The 18,840-nt window shown below is 28.5% G+C and overlaps 1 protein-coding gene across 2 annotated transcripts in view; it reads right to left on the reverse strand.

The window, feature by feature from the left end:
• Nucleotides 1–17,807, reverse strand: part of LOC129981119 (uncharacterized) — a 472,677-nt gene extending 454,870 nt beyond the window's left edge. For both annotated transcript variants that reach the window (XM_056091801.1, XM_056091800.1), the window contains exons 1-2: nt 17,556–17,807; nt 6,832–6,860 (exon numbers count right to left, since the gene is read on the reverse strand). In XM_056091801.1, the coding sequence (XP_055947776.1) occupies nt 6,832–6,860; nt 17,556–17,671 (145 nt within the window). In that variant the 5' untranslated portion in view covers nt 17,672–17,807. The remainder of the gene's footprint in view (nt 1–6,831; nt 6,861–17,555) is intronic.
• Between the last annotated feature and the right edge of the window lie 1,033 nt (nt 17,808–18,840).

Raw genomic sequence — 18,840 nt, forward strand, 5'->3', positions numbered from 1 at the left:
TCAAATAATTTATCCCCATTTTCTCAGCAGTGCTCCTTAAAATTATTAGAATTTTAGCTTCAGTATCCCTTGGGATATGCTTTGTACTCGCATCATCGCTATTATCTGTGAACATAAACAAGTCTTTACCACAAAAATGTTTTAACTTAAATCAAATAATCCTTTTTAAAAACTTTAAAAAAGAAACTATGGATTTAATGTAAGCAATAATAATTGCAATTCATTTACAGAAATTTGATACATTAAACTTAAGAAGAAAAAAATAACAATACAGAGTTAAATATTTTTTGATATTATTATGCGCGGCATTAGGAATTAAGTTGTTATTAAGCTGGGAATAGAAAATTCTCTTCGGATTATAAATAAAAAATAAAAGCACGAGATAAAATATACATACAGCAGTTTTGAATTCATAAAGTTATATTTCCCCTTTCTTCCGATTTTTTAAATAAATTTATTAATTACTTAGTAAAGTTGATTATTTTTTTAAACTTGGTTTGAAGAATTAAGCTATTTTAATTGGAAAATATGCAAAATAAATAAAGAATAATAGGAAATATAAAGAATATTAATAAATTATTAATGTTCTTTAAATTAATTTTTATAGAAAATTAAGCTCAAAATTAATATTTTGAATTAATTTTTTTCTAACAAACAAACATACTTAAATCTTTATGTCCTTTTTTTTACCAGAAAAAATTGTGCTGAGAAATACAACTGTTTAATTGATATTTTTCTTAGATTAATTAACCCCCGATGAATTAAATAATTTAAAAATTGATATAAAATAATAATTAGAAGATATTAGTGAGAACAAAGGACGATAATTTTGGTTAAACAAAAATAAAGAATAAGTTTCCTTTTTTTTAAGTCTTTTGTTTTTCCTAAAAGAATATTCAACATATTTACATTTATATTATGACTTCCATTCTATGATTCTTACCCCTATTCGATATCCTTTACCATAAAACAATAAACTTTATTTAAATATTTTTCTGCAGTCAAAACTTTTGATACTTTTCTTTCTAACTTATTTATTTAAGTAGATTTTATTAAGTACTTATCCAATTAACGAGTCTCAGTACGTAAATTCCTTTCCGGATAAAAATAAAAGAACCAAAAACAAAAAACCAACTCCCGATCTTATTTTTCTCCCAAGGGACTAATTTGACTTCTTAATTCCTATCGATTTTACTAACTACTGAAAATCTCTTTGGAGACTGGAGAGAAAGAAAAACTCGACAACAACTCCTGATTCAACTGATTAAAGAATTCTTAAAACTCTGGTAACGAAGAATAATTCGCTCCCAAACCACGAAAGAGAAAAAAAGAAAATGTAATCCCATTTCTTAATTCCATTCAGTCAAAAGTTCAGGATCTTTAGAAATTAGCAATTTAAAAGGGAAGAGGTTTTTGATATTTACCAGAAGTCAGTTAAGAAGTATTACATAGGAGGTCTTTTCCCAGCGCTAGTATTAATTCCTTATATAATTCTTATTTTTTAATAAAAACTGCAATTAATGAATTTTGATTTTATATATTCGCAGATATTTACTGTGTTTAGAAAAAATATGCTTCTCATTCATATTCTGACAATTATTTGTTATTTTAAGTTAATGATAGAGGATAGTTGTTTATTCAGTGTCATAGAAAAAATAAGATGTTCGGGGCATAATATGATTTTTTTCATCCTTTAAGTCATTGGTAGCTTTAAAAAGGTAAAAGCATGTGAGATTGATATATTTGGCAACAAACTTGGCGGTTTATTGAAAAATTAATCTGCAAATGATGATACTAGAAAATACATGATTTAAGACTATAACTTCATTAGGATTCGAGATTTGGTAATTCTTCTGGATGTTTTTAGCGACCTTTTCGAAAACCTAAATAAAGTAAAAGGCAGTCAAGATAATTCTTTCTTTGGAGTCTTGATCGCAAAGCGAGATTTCTAGCTGCATTAGAATCATTAAGTTTGTTGCGGTTGTTTAATAACGAGTTATATTTGCCTATGTGCTGATTCATGCAAATGATATCTTATGTGCGCTTTGGTTTTGTGCGAATGTTCCTGGTATGTTCTTTATGTTTCTTGTGGAATTAGTATCTTTTTCCTTTATTTTGTTTATTAGATTTCTCTCTGTATACTGAATGGATGGATTTTTTTGCAACAATTCTAGATGTTGTAATGTAAACAATTTTTTGAAAATTTAATCATGATGATGTTGAATATCAATTTTAAAGGATAAGTAAAGTAAATGTAAATTAATCAAATCCCAGATCTAAAATCTTTAAGATCAAATAAAAATCTTCTAAGTATTGATGCATTTTAGTAGAGAATCTAAAATACTAAAATACTGTCCATACAGATTTCAACAATATTGTAAAATGATTAATTATAAAAGATTTGCGAGATAGGGATTCCATATTCATGACTTCATTTAAAAAATTAGTTCAAACCAACAAAAAAAGTTTCAAAGAAACATAGTGCCTTATTTTCATTAGAATGATTTTAACAAGGATTCAAACACGATCAATTATTGGACATAGTACTATCACAATTTGGCAAGATTTTCAATCCAGGAATTTTGCAAGACATAGCATTCTTACAAAACGAAGGCCATCTCGACGTAAAATTCATTTCTGAATATTATATTTAGAACGTCAAATTCAAAGTTTGAGTGGTTAATTAGCTGTTATCATGTAGAAGATTGCCATTTTCGCTAGAATCATCTTATTCCATGCAATTACTTTTGATAAGGTTTCTTGAGGATCAAGCTTATCGCCACATTGTTGAGAATTTTTATATTAATTTTTTAATGCAAAAAGGACGATTTCAACAACTGAAACTAACCTTGTCCGAATTTCGAATTATTTGTACTAACTATAACATCTCTTCTTTCCTTTTGTTTAAGTTATTTGAATTATCCATTATATATCAAAGAACACCATATCACACTATAAACTTGAAGGCGTTAAGATAAAAACTGATAATCCAAAAACCAATATTTAGTACTTATTCATGACAACCTTATATATCCAATTTCTAAAAATGAATATTGATTTTCAATCTTCCAGAATGGATGCCTACGTGAGAGATAACATTCGAGAAAATTTTCATTTTATATCTTTTTACCACAGGGCGACAAGGCATATGTTGTACGACTGTTCTTGTAGCTATTTTCGATTAACCTTTAGTCAAAATTTGAGATTGAGGCATAAATGGAACTCTGTTATTTGTATTATTGCTGCAATTTCCTGCATATCTTCTTTTTTATGTTGTATTAAAAACAATTCAGTCTACAATCAACGGCTATACTATTCATTTGACGGAGAATAAAGAAAAACTATCTCCAAGGAAATATCTACTATTACTGGTATATGTTTTGCGAAAAAAAAAATTAGCGAAGAGCGCCGACCTTCTAACAAAGCGATCTAAAACTAAAGATGTTGAAAAAAATATATATTTACAAATATAAACCATTCAATTGAAACATTGGCCATTTCAGTTTCGCGCAAGAAAAGCAGAATTAGACTTTGAAAAGAAAAGTATAATTTGAGTTTTAAAAACTGAACGATGTGTCAAATAAAAAAAAAAAGATGTAAACCGGTTAAAATGTTAAAACACTAGATTTACAAGGTTTCTCTGTAAGATTTTCTAGAAATTTATATGTATGGAACATTCTAAGCATATTTTCTCGAACTGCAACAATGTACAATGGAGTGAATTTAAACTGGCTTCTTGATTTTTATATCAAATTTTATTTAAAAAAATTTCCATATTAATTCAACAGATTTGTTTTATAAATGTAAATATTTCAATTAAGATACTGGCAATTCCTTTTATTTAATTATAATTTCTCTCGGTTAATCCTTTGGTTATTTTATATTTTTTAATATTTTATTATTATATTGTTTCCATTCCTTTTTAAAAAATGTTTAAAATAATCGGAGTTATCTTTTCCCAATTACAGCTTAATTATAAAATTAATTTTAAATATTTATATTTTATTGTACTGTATCTAATAAATACGCGCGACCCTTCATGGTATTGAAGGCGCTCGAGGTGGAAATTTAACTCGGTTCAAGAAACTTTCTGTACTCATATTTCCTCTAATGGGTCGCATTTTTCAGTTTATTTAACATATTTTATCACATGAACTTACAAATTTTCTACAAAATTCCAGTATTATTTTTCTGTGTATCTGAAGTATAATTAACCATAAATGTTATCTTTTCAAAGTCATGGGGACTCATTATTTTTACTACAGGAATCTTTGGTCCTTCGGGTATTTTTTTTAAAGTAAAAGATGCCCAATGAAATTCAGTATACCTCTAAATTACCTTGCCGTTAGATATAAAGCAATTCCGTACCAAATCTGCTTCCTAATAGTTATTTTGAAAAGACAAATAATCATCTGAAATCATGACAATAACTATAGTTATCACTATTATCAGAACGTCCTTTTCTTTAATCAATGAAAGGAACGTACAATTATATTCTCAAACCATCAACTGAAAATAATTTTAAAACATTCAAGAGGATTTAAGAATTATTGCTCTATAATGGAAATTTCTAAAACGACTAACACTATTACAGATGATTTATATTCAAGCGTTTGAGACAACCATTGGTAATTTATTATTCCAATTTTTCCGAGTGATGCTGATTTGAAATTCAGCCATTAATCATTAAATGACAAGTCCAGCCATTTAGTATGGTTCCAAAAGATTTTTTCTCTAGTATCCATCTTTAACATTAATAAAATTTCATGAATAATTTTTGATGACCCATTTCTTAAGTATTATATTATCATTTTCTTATTCCTTTGATAAGCCAAATTATACTGTTTCCCCCTTTTCCTTGCTCAAATGGTTTATTTGTTTCGACATTAAAAATGTAAATATAAAAACTAAAACACCGAACGTTAAAAAGTTATTTAAGTTATTTACTGTATTTAAATAACTTAAATTATTATAATTAATAATAGTCATATTATAATAATTTTAATTTTATAGAGGTGGCCTTAAATATTCATCAAGAATTGGAATAGTGATTTTTTAATAATTGCATTTTGTTCATAATAAAATACTCAAAAATATTATGCCGATAATATTTTATGAGCTTTTACCCTTAATATTATTAAAATACAATTTCTACGTTTCAATTTCAAATTTGTCAAGAAATAAAAATTTTATTTTTTCCATAAGGTTTTTACATTTGCTTATATTTATGAAACTAAGTCATTCCAATAAAAGCTGATAAGGTAAAGTGCTCTAATAATGATCATTTGAACTAAATGTTTTAATTTATTTATGCTTTTTTTCTTGACATTCCATTAATAGCGCTTTATCTGACATATACACGATTATTTTTTTCAATAAATGGAAGACGCTACGTCCGAGAGAAAATTCTGTTTTGATATCTTCCTATTTCGTATTGGAAAAAAATTATTATGTATTATTTTGTGCCTATTCTAAATTGTATTTATATACCTATATTATTCTATTATTAAGCTATATCATTTATTAATGTTAACAATATGTTGGCGTATCTGACGGATACAGATAGACAATATTTGCTTGAAAAAACACACGCGATTAACGGATTGTTAATTATCAGTTTTTTATTGTTTTGAAATGCATTTTACGAAGATATAACGGTATGTAAAAGTAAAATATTTCTTCCTTTAAAAAATAAGAGAATTGGGGTATTGCGGAAAAAGGATGTCTTTTCGGAGACATCCCTCACTTTTCATGAAATTGGAACCCCCATACCGTAGCAGAAAATTGCTTTATCTTTATTTTGATTTGATTGATTTTCTATGAAAATTCATTCATTTATTGAAAGAATGTTTGAATAAAATCCAAAAAGTTTTGGAAAAATATCGAAACAAATATAAAAGTATCAAAATAAATAAAACTTTTTCAAAACTTTCAAAGAGACAATTATAAATGCATAATACAAATTATCTAATAAACAAGCCCTGAACAAGAACATCAGAAGATGCAAAACGAATTAAATAGAGAGCGTTTATAAATTCTCTAATTCAGATATTAGCAGACATTTCATTTTGTGCGTAATTATTTTTTACATAACAAGATTTTTTTTAAAAAAATGCCAGTCTAAAAAGATTAAGTGCAAAATAATTTCACAAACAAAACATTATGAAGGTATCTCTGGACATTAATGGAAACAAATTCTTTTATCTTGCTGTTGAGCCTAGAAAAGAAGGCTTCAAAGTTTCCCCATTTATCACGAAATGGGTGAGAATTTCCGGTGTCTAAGAACGCTGTCATTTATGATGGATGGCTGATTTCCGCATTAGATAATCACAGTTTTTCAACTTTTAAAAATTTTCCCAGCATAAATGTTGACGCGTTTACACTTCTTAAAATGTTAATACCAGAGAAGAAATATTTTATCGTTTAGCATTTTTGTATTTATATATGCATACACATATATAAATATCAATACTTTCTTTCTTTCGCCACAGAATACCCCCGAACTTGGAATCTCTAGGATTCCCTGTCGGTTGAAAGGATATACGTGGGATAATTTATTAAGATAAAAGAAATACACATAAAAAGACAAAAAAATCAATATACACAAAAAAAGACATAAAATATCAATATACACATAAAAAGGCATAAAATATCATCAATACACATAAAAAGTAACTATATACAATATTATAATGATGAGGGAGGTGTTCGGTGGGGGGTATGAGCAGATGAAATCTATTTAAGGTAATATATCAATACTGATATTATTGAAATATTTGAGTATGGAAAATATTTCAGTGGTGTTATATTTAAGAAAAAAAAAATGCTTACTTTGGGTTTGGAATCTCCGAGTGTGCGTACTAAAAAGGAAAAGAACAGAATATTAAAATAATGCAAAAAAGTTTTCTAGAAACATTTTTTATGTAAACTAAATGAAATATAAATTAATTCTAGTTTAATGCAAGACATATAATTTTCAATTATACAGTATTTAGTATATTATAACAGTATAGTATAATATAGTACTTAAGAAGTTAATAGTATAGTATAGTATACTTAATAGTATATAGTTTTAAGTGTAAAAGTACAGGGTGTTCATTAATTATTATCGGTGTTTCCGTACCTCGTAACTTTCGAGTAAAAAATATTACGCAAAAACTGATTACGCATTCGTAAATTACAACTCAAAGAATTTTATTAATGATATAAAAAAAAATTAATGAATTTGCACATGGCTGCCCTTCGTGGCTCGTAACACGAATTCGACGAAATTCGATTTCCCTCCAAGTGCTCTTCAGCATTTGTGGTGTAACATTTCTGTAACAATAGTAACAACAAGTAACAATTCTGCTCTTCAGTTCATCAAGGGAGGGCACAGGGGTCTTGTACACAATGTTCTTGACAAATCCCCGTAGAAAGAAGTCCAGCGGTGTTATATCTGGGGATCTCGGAGGCCATAGGATTGGTTCACCTTTTCCACACCATCTGTCGGGAAAGTTCTCGTCTAAAAAGTCACGTACAATCATGCCCCAATGTGGGTGTGCACCATCCTGTTGAAATATCGCATCTGGCTGATGTTGCTGCATATGAGGAGCCGCATACATCTCCAGCATGTCAAGGTATGTCACGGAGTTTATTATTGTTTCAGCAAAGAAGAAACGTCCAATAATTTCAGGCGCACCAAAAAAAAGTGCACCAAAACATTCACCTTTGGGCTATCTCTTTCGAATTCCCGATAATCGTGCGGGTTCTCCAAGCCCCGAATTTTACAGTTATGTTTATTCCCATTTTCTGACACATGAAAAGTGGATTCGTCACTGAAGAACCATTTCCGAAGGTAATTTTCATCATCCTCAGTACGAGTCAAAATTTGCTCTGCGAACTCAAAACGACGCGGTTTATCCTTCGGTGCAAATTGTGAACGTTTTACACTTTAATATCATTAATAAAATTCTTTGAGTTGTAAATTACGAATACGTAATCGGTTTTTGCGTAATATTTTGTATTCGAAAGTTATGAGGTACGGAAACCCCGACAATAATTAATGAGCACCCTGTATATTATTTTCTCTTTAAGCTCATATTAATTTATTTGACTTTATATTATTGACCAAGCCTATTATTAGCTGAGAAGGTTTAAGACATGTTACGACAGTGAAGCACAAATCAGAGGAATGAGTCTATGGGTTCTATTCTCTGGATAATCAATCAATATCAATTAAAAACTGATATACTTATGCAAGTTTTAGTGATAAATTTCTGACTGTACTCAGACTAGAATGATGCTTGCAGTTCCCAGTTTCCCGGGGAAACACATAAAGGGGACAATTTTCCCTAAATGTCCCTACGCTGGACCGGGTACCATATAATATATAGCAGTACTAATGAAAGAATACGTGGAAAAAACTAAATGCTTACAAAATAGTTGTACAATCAGATATATCTTAATAAGTAACATCAAATATTTCAATTTTTACCTGAATCGGAAAGATCAAAAGTTTTAGAAATCAATTAATGTTATTTATTATTTAACTTCACTTCTGGTATGAACATAAGACTATATTTAGCTACAAATAAAAAAAAGACATATTCGTTATAAGTTGGAAAAATTCAGATTTTACGGTCTCTTAGAAAACTTGAAATACTGAGAACAGTTGTGTTGCTTGTTCAAATAAAAATTACGATAAAAATTGTTTAATAATACAATGAAAACTTTAGTACAGGATAAAAACTTATTGTTAGCTTACCAATACACTCAATTTTTCAATTTTGAAAAAGTGATACCTAATAGTTTGAAGTCATTCCTACTGTGAAGGTCAAAATTCCATACCCTACGATCTAAATTAACACAAATCTATACAATTCAAACAGTATATACCTTGGTACGTCGATGATATTTAGTATGAAATAATGCTTCCTTTTATGGGCCACTTCTCTTAAGCTCTGTGTCTTTGAATTTGGATACATAAATATTTACAAGTAATAAGAAACATGGTGGTAGGAAAGTTAAAAATATGAACGATTATATAATGCTTTTTCATATTTAAAACTTCTACAGAATAATAAACATAAAATGACAGAAAACTGAAAAATTACAAGCCGAAATAATCCACAAACATTTAGTTATCTGGCCTGCCTCTGAATAAAATATGCAAGAAAAAAAAATTGGAATATGTTAAAAGGTTTAGTCATGAATTATAAAAATTGAAATTATTAAGAATGAAAAAAAATCATGGCTGTTATATTAGAAATATTATCCATAAGATCACATACAGCGAAAAGTAGGATATTTTAATACAACAGCTGCAGACACTATATGGTTTATGGCACTTGCAAAAAGCATAAATTGCATAAAATATTATGAGAGCATATCGTTACCGACACAAATGCTTTGCATCAATTAAACTTTTTTGACAGATTTGACATATAAAATTTTAATACAATACTGACGAATTTTCTGGCAATTTGTGTATAATTAGGAATTACTGTTTTTTTTTTTAGAAAACGAATTGTGTTTACAGTTGTGCACATATTCCTTGAGATTAAATGTTTATCAATGTAGGCTATCAAAAATGTGCAAGATTAGAAATGTTCCGTTAGGAAGGAATAATATATATAAGCATTATTTTATGTGAAGCAGAATGCAGTTTTGAAGACAGTGAAAAGACTTTCGATTTCGTGAGTCGTTTTATTTCAATTTGGAGAAGCAGGTACATGTACAAGTGATAAGCACACACACAGCACAGAACGACACAGAGGAATGAGGAAAACGCTCTTGAGCATTTTATCCCTGGTCTTATATAACCCGAGAAATTAATTATCTTATATAACAGGTCTTATATAACCTGAGAAATTAAATTATATAACCTGAGGAGTGTGAGAAAATTAGGCTTTTAGCCGATTCAGCAATTTTATAAAGCTTCTCTTCAATTAATTAAGTAGAGACAATGGAATTGGATTACGACATAAGAGAATATTTTAGAATGAAGTTACTATGGGCTAAATTAGGATAAAACTTTGGAAATTAATTAAATTGAAATTAAAATTTAAAATATCATTACATATACACAATATAGTCACTAATATAAAATAATATAATTAATTAATATAAAATAAGTAATACAAAGTTAATATATTATTGCAAGATGTACAAAATTGAATTTAATAAAAAATATATATATTTAATAAAATTGGTTTTTAAAATTTTTTCAAGTGAATGCTTATTAGTACACTAAAAACTGGTATTGATATTTAATTATATTTTCTTCTTAATCTTCAATTAAAATTTCATCGTTTTAAATATTACGAAATCCTGAAATGTATTTATTCTCATACTTCTTATCAGGTGATATCATTCATGTGTATTCAAAAAAATTATATGAATCTATTAACATAGAGTTTGGGTAATAAGCATTAAAACAACACATTTCATCCGAAATACAAGTGTACAAAATTTCACATTTCCAGGTACATAAAGAGTGAAAGAAAAACAGATTTAAAAGATTCAGCTTTTGAAATACATAACAATTTAAGTGAAAAAGAAACACATGAAATACATAAAAAGTCTAAATATCATACTACGTCTAACAAGGTTTAACCTTTTGAACTCGGAAAAGTAATTCTGTGCATAATTATTCATCTAAGACAAAGATTTGTCTATTGCTCCGAAAAGCAAACATATATAATTGCTTTAAGTCGAATTCTCCAGTTCAATTAATTTGCCTGTTCCTACTACTCTGCAGGCACTTTTTTAACAATCAAATTTAAATAAATAAAACGTCAAAATGATGCACCGTCTTGAATAGTGAGTTAGTCATAATTCGCGTACAAAGGGTTAAAAGAAATGTTAAGGTTGTTCCTATTCAAAAGTTAAGCAAATTTAATTTAGAATATAATAAAATTTTAATTAAATCGTTTATTAGATAAATTTGTGAGAAATTTGTTTATTTTAGCATATAAATATATAATCCAATTTTTTAATTAGTATTATTAGAATCAAGCCTGGATTACGATTACAGCATGATATAATGTATAATACGCATAGAAACATGACTTCACAATAAATACGTTCAATAAGAAAGAATTTTAAAAGAAATAACTCATAATAACGAATTTTTCTTATAAAGCAGATGATAATGGCAGAAACATCTGTACTCTACATTTACTACTGAAACTCTGGCCTAATGTCACGCGATCAACGAATTAATTATTCCTGCTATCGTGCAGTCTGTCGGTCCTCTTTGTTCTTAAAAATTGTCAGGTCATTCCTCAAAAGCCCTCCAAAGACTGCCTACGCAATTTTATTAAAAAACAATGAATCAAAAAAAAAACTTTGGGATTCCTTCTTGGATTTGGAATTTCTTGGGATTCCTTCTTGGATGCCCTGGAATCCCAAGAAGGGATTCCAGGGCACTAGCATAATATGGAATGAAATGATAGGCAAAATCGCAAACAATGTCTAGGAAACCTCAGAACAAATTAAATGGATTATACCAGAAGACAAATTTCTTAAAGTAAAAGAATCTAGGTAGAAATAACGAACAATTATCGAAACAGTAAATACTACAGCTTGGTAACTTTCGAGATTTGAGTGAAATTTCAAAGTGGTCTCGAATCCGAAAGGAAGATAACATAATCACTTGGATCCTTTGCAAAATATTATTACTCCTGACCTGCTGCACAAATTTAATCTAGAAACTAATCCAATGTGTAATAGATGCATCGGAGTGACTTGTATCGCATCTTTTTTTTCTTTTTTTTTTTTTGCTTAAATTACTAAGTATAGAACGATTCTTTGGAACAAAGTAAGCAACATTCACAAGGTCTCTTTTAAAGAATTTTCTCGTCTATTTTTTGCAGTAATCTCATTTTTTGCATCTTCATCCAAGGGCTCCATTTCGGCATATTATAACCCAATATGAAGCCTTAAACGTTGATTACGGTCTTTGCTGCTTTACATCTCAGCCTATTTTTCAAATTGAAATTGAAATTCAAACATCTACATTAAATGAAGTAGACATATACCTGAAGAACATGCGAATTTAGCTTTATCCAATGATGTTGCAATTTCTTGAATTGACCTCACTGAAATAACTTTTTCTGAACTAGACTAGATTTGAAGAAAATATTTGAAAATTAAGTGAGCTTAAAATTAATTTAGCAGTGTTTAATTACATGAGATTTCCTGGTAACATTAAATTATTATGATTGACAAAGTCATTCGAATTAGAATTTCACTGAAAGCGATGATTAAAATGATGTTAATTTATAACACGTTGTTGGTTGGAAATCAATTACCTGTTACCTAAATTACCTGCATAGTTAAATTAACTCTTCTGTACAATAAACTGAAACCAAAGAGAATTTAATTAGCTTTAAAACTGATCTTCTGTTCACGAAGTTTAAAACGATTTAAATTTTCACACAATTAGCAGCATGATATGTCAAAATTACTGAAGTTTCAAATGCATTTCTGAATGTATAAATTTGTTCCGTACTTAATCGTAATGAGCAGGTTGTCATTTAAACGAGGATGGAGATTTTTGAATCTAATTTGTCATATGTATGGATTATTTAATTTTAGGTAATTGCAAAGACATAGAAGCATTCGTTATTTATTAATCTTATAAACATATTTTTTTCAAATTATTTGTCAATTTTGAAACAAATCGACTGGCAATACTTAATTCCAGATATAATTAAAGTTTTATTAATTTTTATTTTAAATTATGTATTTTATAGGTTATTCTTTCCCAAAATAATTTTGTCAAAGATTTCAAAAATCTAACGATCATTTTTTTTTAAATAATTCATTCTTTTCCTTCTGAATAAACATACTGTTAAAGAATGTACTTTTTGATTGTATAATTTCTTGCCATATTAATTTTTACATCCTCAGATCCAATGTACAAAAATAAATAATCTAACAACGGTAAAGTTTTAGAGAATCTTTCCAATTAGAGGAAATCAGGGTTATTCCGCGCAGAACAGTTTTCGGTAGTAAAAAGCATGGGGCCTTGTCATGGACCACTTACATGAAATGTATTAGAAGATCCGTAATAGAAAGAACATGTGTTAGAAGAAGCCTTTTCATTTTCTGATATCTTGTTTTTATTAGAACCTTTATTGCATATGGAAATAAATTCAAAAATGTTCTGTCCTTTCGGGCCTTAAAGTTTTAAGATAAAGCTCTTTTTCAAAGAAATAAATACAATTTAAATCTGCAAATATTGTCAAACCTGGCATTTTCCATTAGAATGAACCATTTTTTGAGTCAATTTATCTCTTTTTAATCAAAATAAAATATATTGAATATATAAATTCCGAGTGCGGTAACTGCGCGCAGTATGGAAATCGGTGAGCGATATTATTATTTGCAAATTACAAATGTTTTATGTGATGAATATTTTGTAAATTTTATAGATGCTTCAAAACTATAAGCGATATATTTAAAGGCATTTTCTCATAAAGAGTTTGTCATTAAGAAAATGCCTAAACCGACAAACATAAACCATGGCACCGATTTAAAGAAGGAAGTAGGAAACTGCTTTACTAAAACTTATTCGTTAAAATTATTCGTTATTAACAGTTTAGAAGTAACTGAATGGCAACGATGCAAAAGCATGGGAGCCAACAATTGGGGTAAATAAGAACAAAACAATTCTGCTCTTAGAATTTTGGGAAACTGTAAATAACATCACAATAGTCGTTTTTCAACGCTGTTGATATTAAAATTGCAATTTGTATTGAAAATTGACTTTTCTTGAGAAGCTATTTCGTCGTGTACATTGATATAGTGTAGTTTAAATTAAATGAATATTCATAATTCTAGCACTTTATTTTCCAGTATCAAAATTATAACAGGCATTAAATCTGTGTTATTTTATTAGTCTTACCTTTTATGTTCATCGTGTATGAAAGCCTTCCTAATTCAGTTGAAACATGTTCAGGACATTCAAACTAATTTGACTGAGTAATTCATTTCAAACTGCCCGATGTCTTGGTGAAAATAAAACGTTAATTTATCTCTTTTCGTGTAAACGTAGGGAAAATAAGTAGAAATTCTATTCCTTAATTTTTAACAATGGAAGAAAATGACAGTTAAATATTTGGTGAAACGGTTTGAATTCATTTCAATGAAGATATTTATACAAAAATATTTAAAAAAAATTAACCGAAGTTAAAATATTAGGATACTACTTCATTTGTATAACTAAAACAACAAATTTTAAAATTGTGTAATAATCAAATTTGTATAATAATAATTCCGGATGTCATTCCGAACTAACCCCCCAAAATCTTGCTTAAGGGGTCCGACTACGTTAAAAACACTGGTTTTCGACTACATTGGCGAATTCTTTTATTATTATTTCTTGTAGTTCAGGCTTTCCTCTTTCCAAAATAGTATTTTCTAGGAAAAGGAAGGTCTGATCTATCATCCAGGATAATTTTAAACAATTTTTTAGCTAAAATATTTTTTTAACTTCAACTTTCTTAAACTTTAATTTTTATAAAAAAATTCCACCGTTAACATGATCTCAAAAACTAATAGAAGTATTTACATAAAAATTTCAGCGTGTGTTTTAAATACTGTGGGCAATGAAATGAACCAAAAGTTTTATTGTTGGTGAAATACTTTTTTTATTTATAGGCGTTTTAAGAAAAATTAAGTTGTAAATTTATGGAAAAAATGTATATATGCGTACAGTTTTACCCATAATTTCTTTGCATCTCAAAATGTTTCTTAGATTTTGGTTCATTTCATTCATCATTATATTCTATAACTTGTGTACAAAGAAAAATAGGATAGCTGCATTACAATTTTGTGTAGAGTGTTAGCCGTTTAGGTTAAATTTCATTAAAATTTACTACAAATTTTCCTATTTCTCAAAATATATTATATTCCCAAATTATTTTTTTTGTATATATAGTGTTTATAATTGACAATACATCTAAAAACCATAAATAGTTTTTAAAAAATCCAATTTTTCAAAAATATTGCTTCGAACGTAGTCGGCTACCTTAATTTTTAAATTTAAATCAAATTTAAAATATAACTTCTGAGGCTCACTTTTCTATCCTGTTTAAAATATTTGAGTCAAACTAGGTAGTTTTATATGAAACGTTCTGCCATATAGTATTCCAGTTCATAGATATTCATTCTAATTTATTACTAGTAGAGATAATGATACAATTAAGAAATTTTTTTATTTACTTTCTAATTAAAATTAGATATAGATTTGCAATTTTAAAGATTAAAATAATGATATTTCCTATCTATCTACACCTCTACAATGTTTCGTCATTCTTTTGGTACTCACAAGGACAGACAGACAAAGATTTGTCTAAAATTTAACAAATTAAAATATTTGTGTAGATATTACACAACATTTATGCACTTTAAGTTTCTTTTGATATATAAAGTTCAATCGAATTTTAATAAAAACAAATGGCAAAAAATGGTAAAAAATGCTGACTACATTTGTGCCAAATGGCTCAAGTTTCCGAGCTAGTTATCCGAAGTGGCCTATACCTTTGAAGTCAGATATATTAAGGTGGAAATTCTCATATTTAAAAGCCTATTAATTTGAGATGAAAACTTTATACAGCAAGTTTTTAGATATTTTTTTTTAAAAACTGGAAGATCAAGTATAGAATATTATGATAGTTTATGTCAGAAGTAAATAATAAAAAGTGTAAAATAAGATTTTTTTTCTTCATTTGTTTTAATGAGTGACTTTTTTAGACAGATTCAAGTACGTGAAAAGTAATTAATTGATAAAATTTCCTAGTAAATATCCAAGTCATATTTTATAGAATTCGAAAAGGGGTCGTTGAAAAGTGCCTGCAAATTCTTTTCAATTAACCAGAATTTGAGAGAAAAACTAGTTTTCAGTTTAAAGTGTTATTCTACGATTTTAAATAAATGGACAAAATTTAAGAACACCAACACATCAGAAAATGAATCTAAAATCAATTACAAAACTCCTTTTTTACATAAATGAAACAATTTACTTCAACAAAAAAGTTTAAAAATGGTCTCTCTATAATGTGGCAGGTCTAAGACTATCCGATAATACATGAAAATTCTTGAAATATATTGACGATTACAATACTTTTAATGCGTAAAATTTGCTTTTTAGAGAGCGAAAAAGGCTTAAAGTAACTTTAAGCTTGACGTTTTATTTTTTATCTATACTTATATAAAGCTCAATGTGTGTGTGTGTGTGTGTGTGTGTGTGTGTGTGTGTGTGTGTGTGTGTGTGTTGGTGCTCTACAGAAACCTACAGCTACCACATTTGGTACGTGTATACCTTGGAGGTCAGGAATGTGCACCTGGGGTCCCTTTTTTTGAAATTTTAATTAATTAAAACCTAACTTTTCCGCCAAAAAAATCTTAATTTCCCCACCGCCAAAGGAGTAAGGCTTCAGTTATTTTTTTCTCCCAACAGTAATGAGGCTAGGGTTAACATTTTTCGGCCGATTATTTCAAACGATTCTGTTTATTTTCTTAATGTTTTATGCATTTAAAATTAAACATTGTTAATTAATCCATGTTTCAGATTCATTCTGAAGTACTTTTGAATTAAAATAACAACGAATAAAGGAAATTAAAAATGTCTAATCTACATAGTGTTACCCCAACTGGCGTAGAAAAATTCACGCATTTGTGTTACCGTAACTGGCGTTGAAAATTCACGCATGTGCATTGTGTTCCGATTGTTGACAACGGATTCAACGAATTCGGAATTGATTTAAATTATTTTTAGGTTAGCTGTGTGCTTTTGCAATTAAATTGTATTTATGTTTAAGTTCATCGTTTAAGTAATTTTTTTTACCTTCTTTCGACCGATTATTTTAAACGATTCTGTTTATTTTCTTAGTGTTTGATGCATTTAAAATTAAACATTGTTAATTAATCGATCTGTTCATGATAAATCCGAGAAAATTTTGTTGACAAATTCTTGAGATATTACATAAATTAAGAAAGATATTCTTTACTGTCCATAAAGTTGAAACGCTCAGAGATTCTATTATCAGTAATCATATTATTAAAAAAAATGCTTGGTTTCAGTAAAAAATATTATATTAATGGCAGATTAATCCTTTCCACTTTAATTTAAAGCATAAATTCTACTTGTGCTAACTGAAAATTAGAGAGGTACAGATTACATTATGACTGAAGGTCTTTATAATATTATGAGTGAATTGAAATTTGAAGTTTTAAAATATTTTAATAAAGAAGGTATTAAAGTAGTAATTACATAAAATATTTAATTATTAAAATTTTAACAAGCATTAAGATTGGCGAACCGGCTGGTCGCCAAAGGCGGCTAGTATCAAATAAAATATACACGTCGAAATGATTATTAAAATATTTTTATGATGAATAAAATTCAAATGGTTTACTATCTTAACAAGAATAGGGCTTAAAATTCATGCTTTCGTAGACAAGCATCTACACTTAATTGAAATATCTATTACGAACAAAACTAATTTGCATGCTGTTTGAAATATTACCACATACATATTAAAAACTTTTTGAAACATCATTACCTGCTGGTAGATCCTCCCTTGACACTTCTTGAACCTTTATGCAATGCATCAGATGCATGTATAAGCAAGCAGATAACCCAGCAGCGGCCTAACAAACTAATAACGGTTGTTTTCATGCTTATTTTTTTGGGGGGGCTTTACCAAAATTACAAAATTTGTAAGATAATAGCTCTTTACAGTTCCATCATTATTTTCCGTTAGGATGGCTCTAGTAAGAGACGTGTCTTAAACTGAGAACCGTCCAGCAGTCTAGGGAAGATTGCGCGGCCTGCGAGCAGATTTGTGTTTTTGAAAATAATTAAGGAAATATTTCCGTTGTAGATATCCAAACGATTTCCTGTTATAGAACGTTTCGCTGTTTGATAAAGTGGTAATAGGTTTGTTTGAGTACAAATGTCAGAGGTAGTAATCATTATAAAACAGCCTTTTCCGCTGTAATCGTTTCCTGGCCGGTTTCAATAATATGCGTTCTTTTCAATAAAAATTTTAAAGGGGGTCAGTTAGCACGTAATATACGTTTAGCGTGCTATTAGAATTTAAAAGGATTAAGAAATGTAATATAAAATTATAATTTCATTTATTATAATAATAGACGTCTTTAGCAATATTTGGTTCTCCGGGATAAGGCTTTCTAACAAGTACAACAAAATTTAAAAAATCTTACAGAAAATATGAAATACAGAAACCTATTCAGTATGGAAAACTATTCCGAATATACATATCTTGATTACAATGTTGAACCGGTAGTGATGGTATCTCCCATACTAAATACTCTAATAAATAATGGTTTTATTAGCCGCATGCAGTAATCACACAAAAGTAACGAAAGAGTATTCGCATGGTATCTTGGGCGATATTTTAAAAAATAAATAACCGCTATGATATATTGTATACACACTCGGAGGGGATTCCCCCAAACATTCTAGCATGCACTCTAATAAACACAGACAACGCTTTACAAAGCATTGATGTTTAATAGTTACGATATATTAACTTTGGCATGAATTTAGCATCTTTACTGAATCTATCGTGTCATTTTTGGCGAGTTATTTGGCGATTCATCTTTGACTTTCGGTTAATACAATTCGAAAATCGAATTTTAGTTGGAGATGCATTATTTTTTCTAAATAGCTGAAATTAGAATTTAATACAAAACTACAATTTTAGTCACAAAATACCACACCAAATTTGATATATTTAAATCATATTTTTTGAATTATCGCGTGTACATGTTTCTGAAAGTACCGACCGACAGACAGTCAACCCCTTGTTAAGAAGTATGTAG

Source organism: Argiope bruennichi, chromosome 8 (genome assembly GCF_947563725.1).
Source record: "Argiope bruennichi chromosome 8, qqArgBrue1.1, whole genome shotgun sequence".
NCBI lineage: Eukaryota > Metazoa > Arthropoda > Arachnida > Araneae > Araneidae > Argiope > Argiope bruennichi.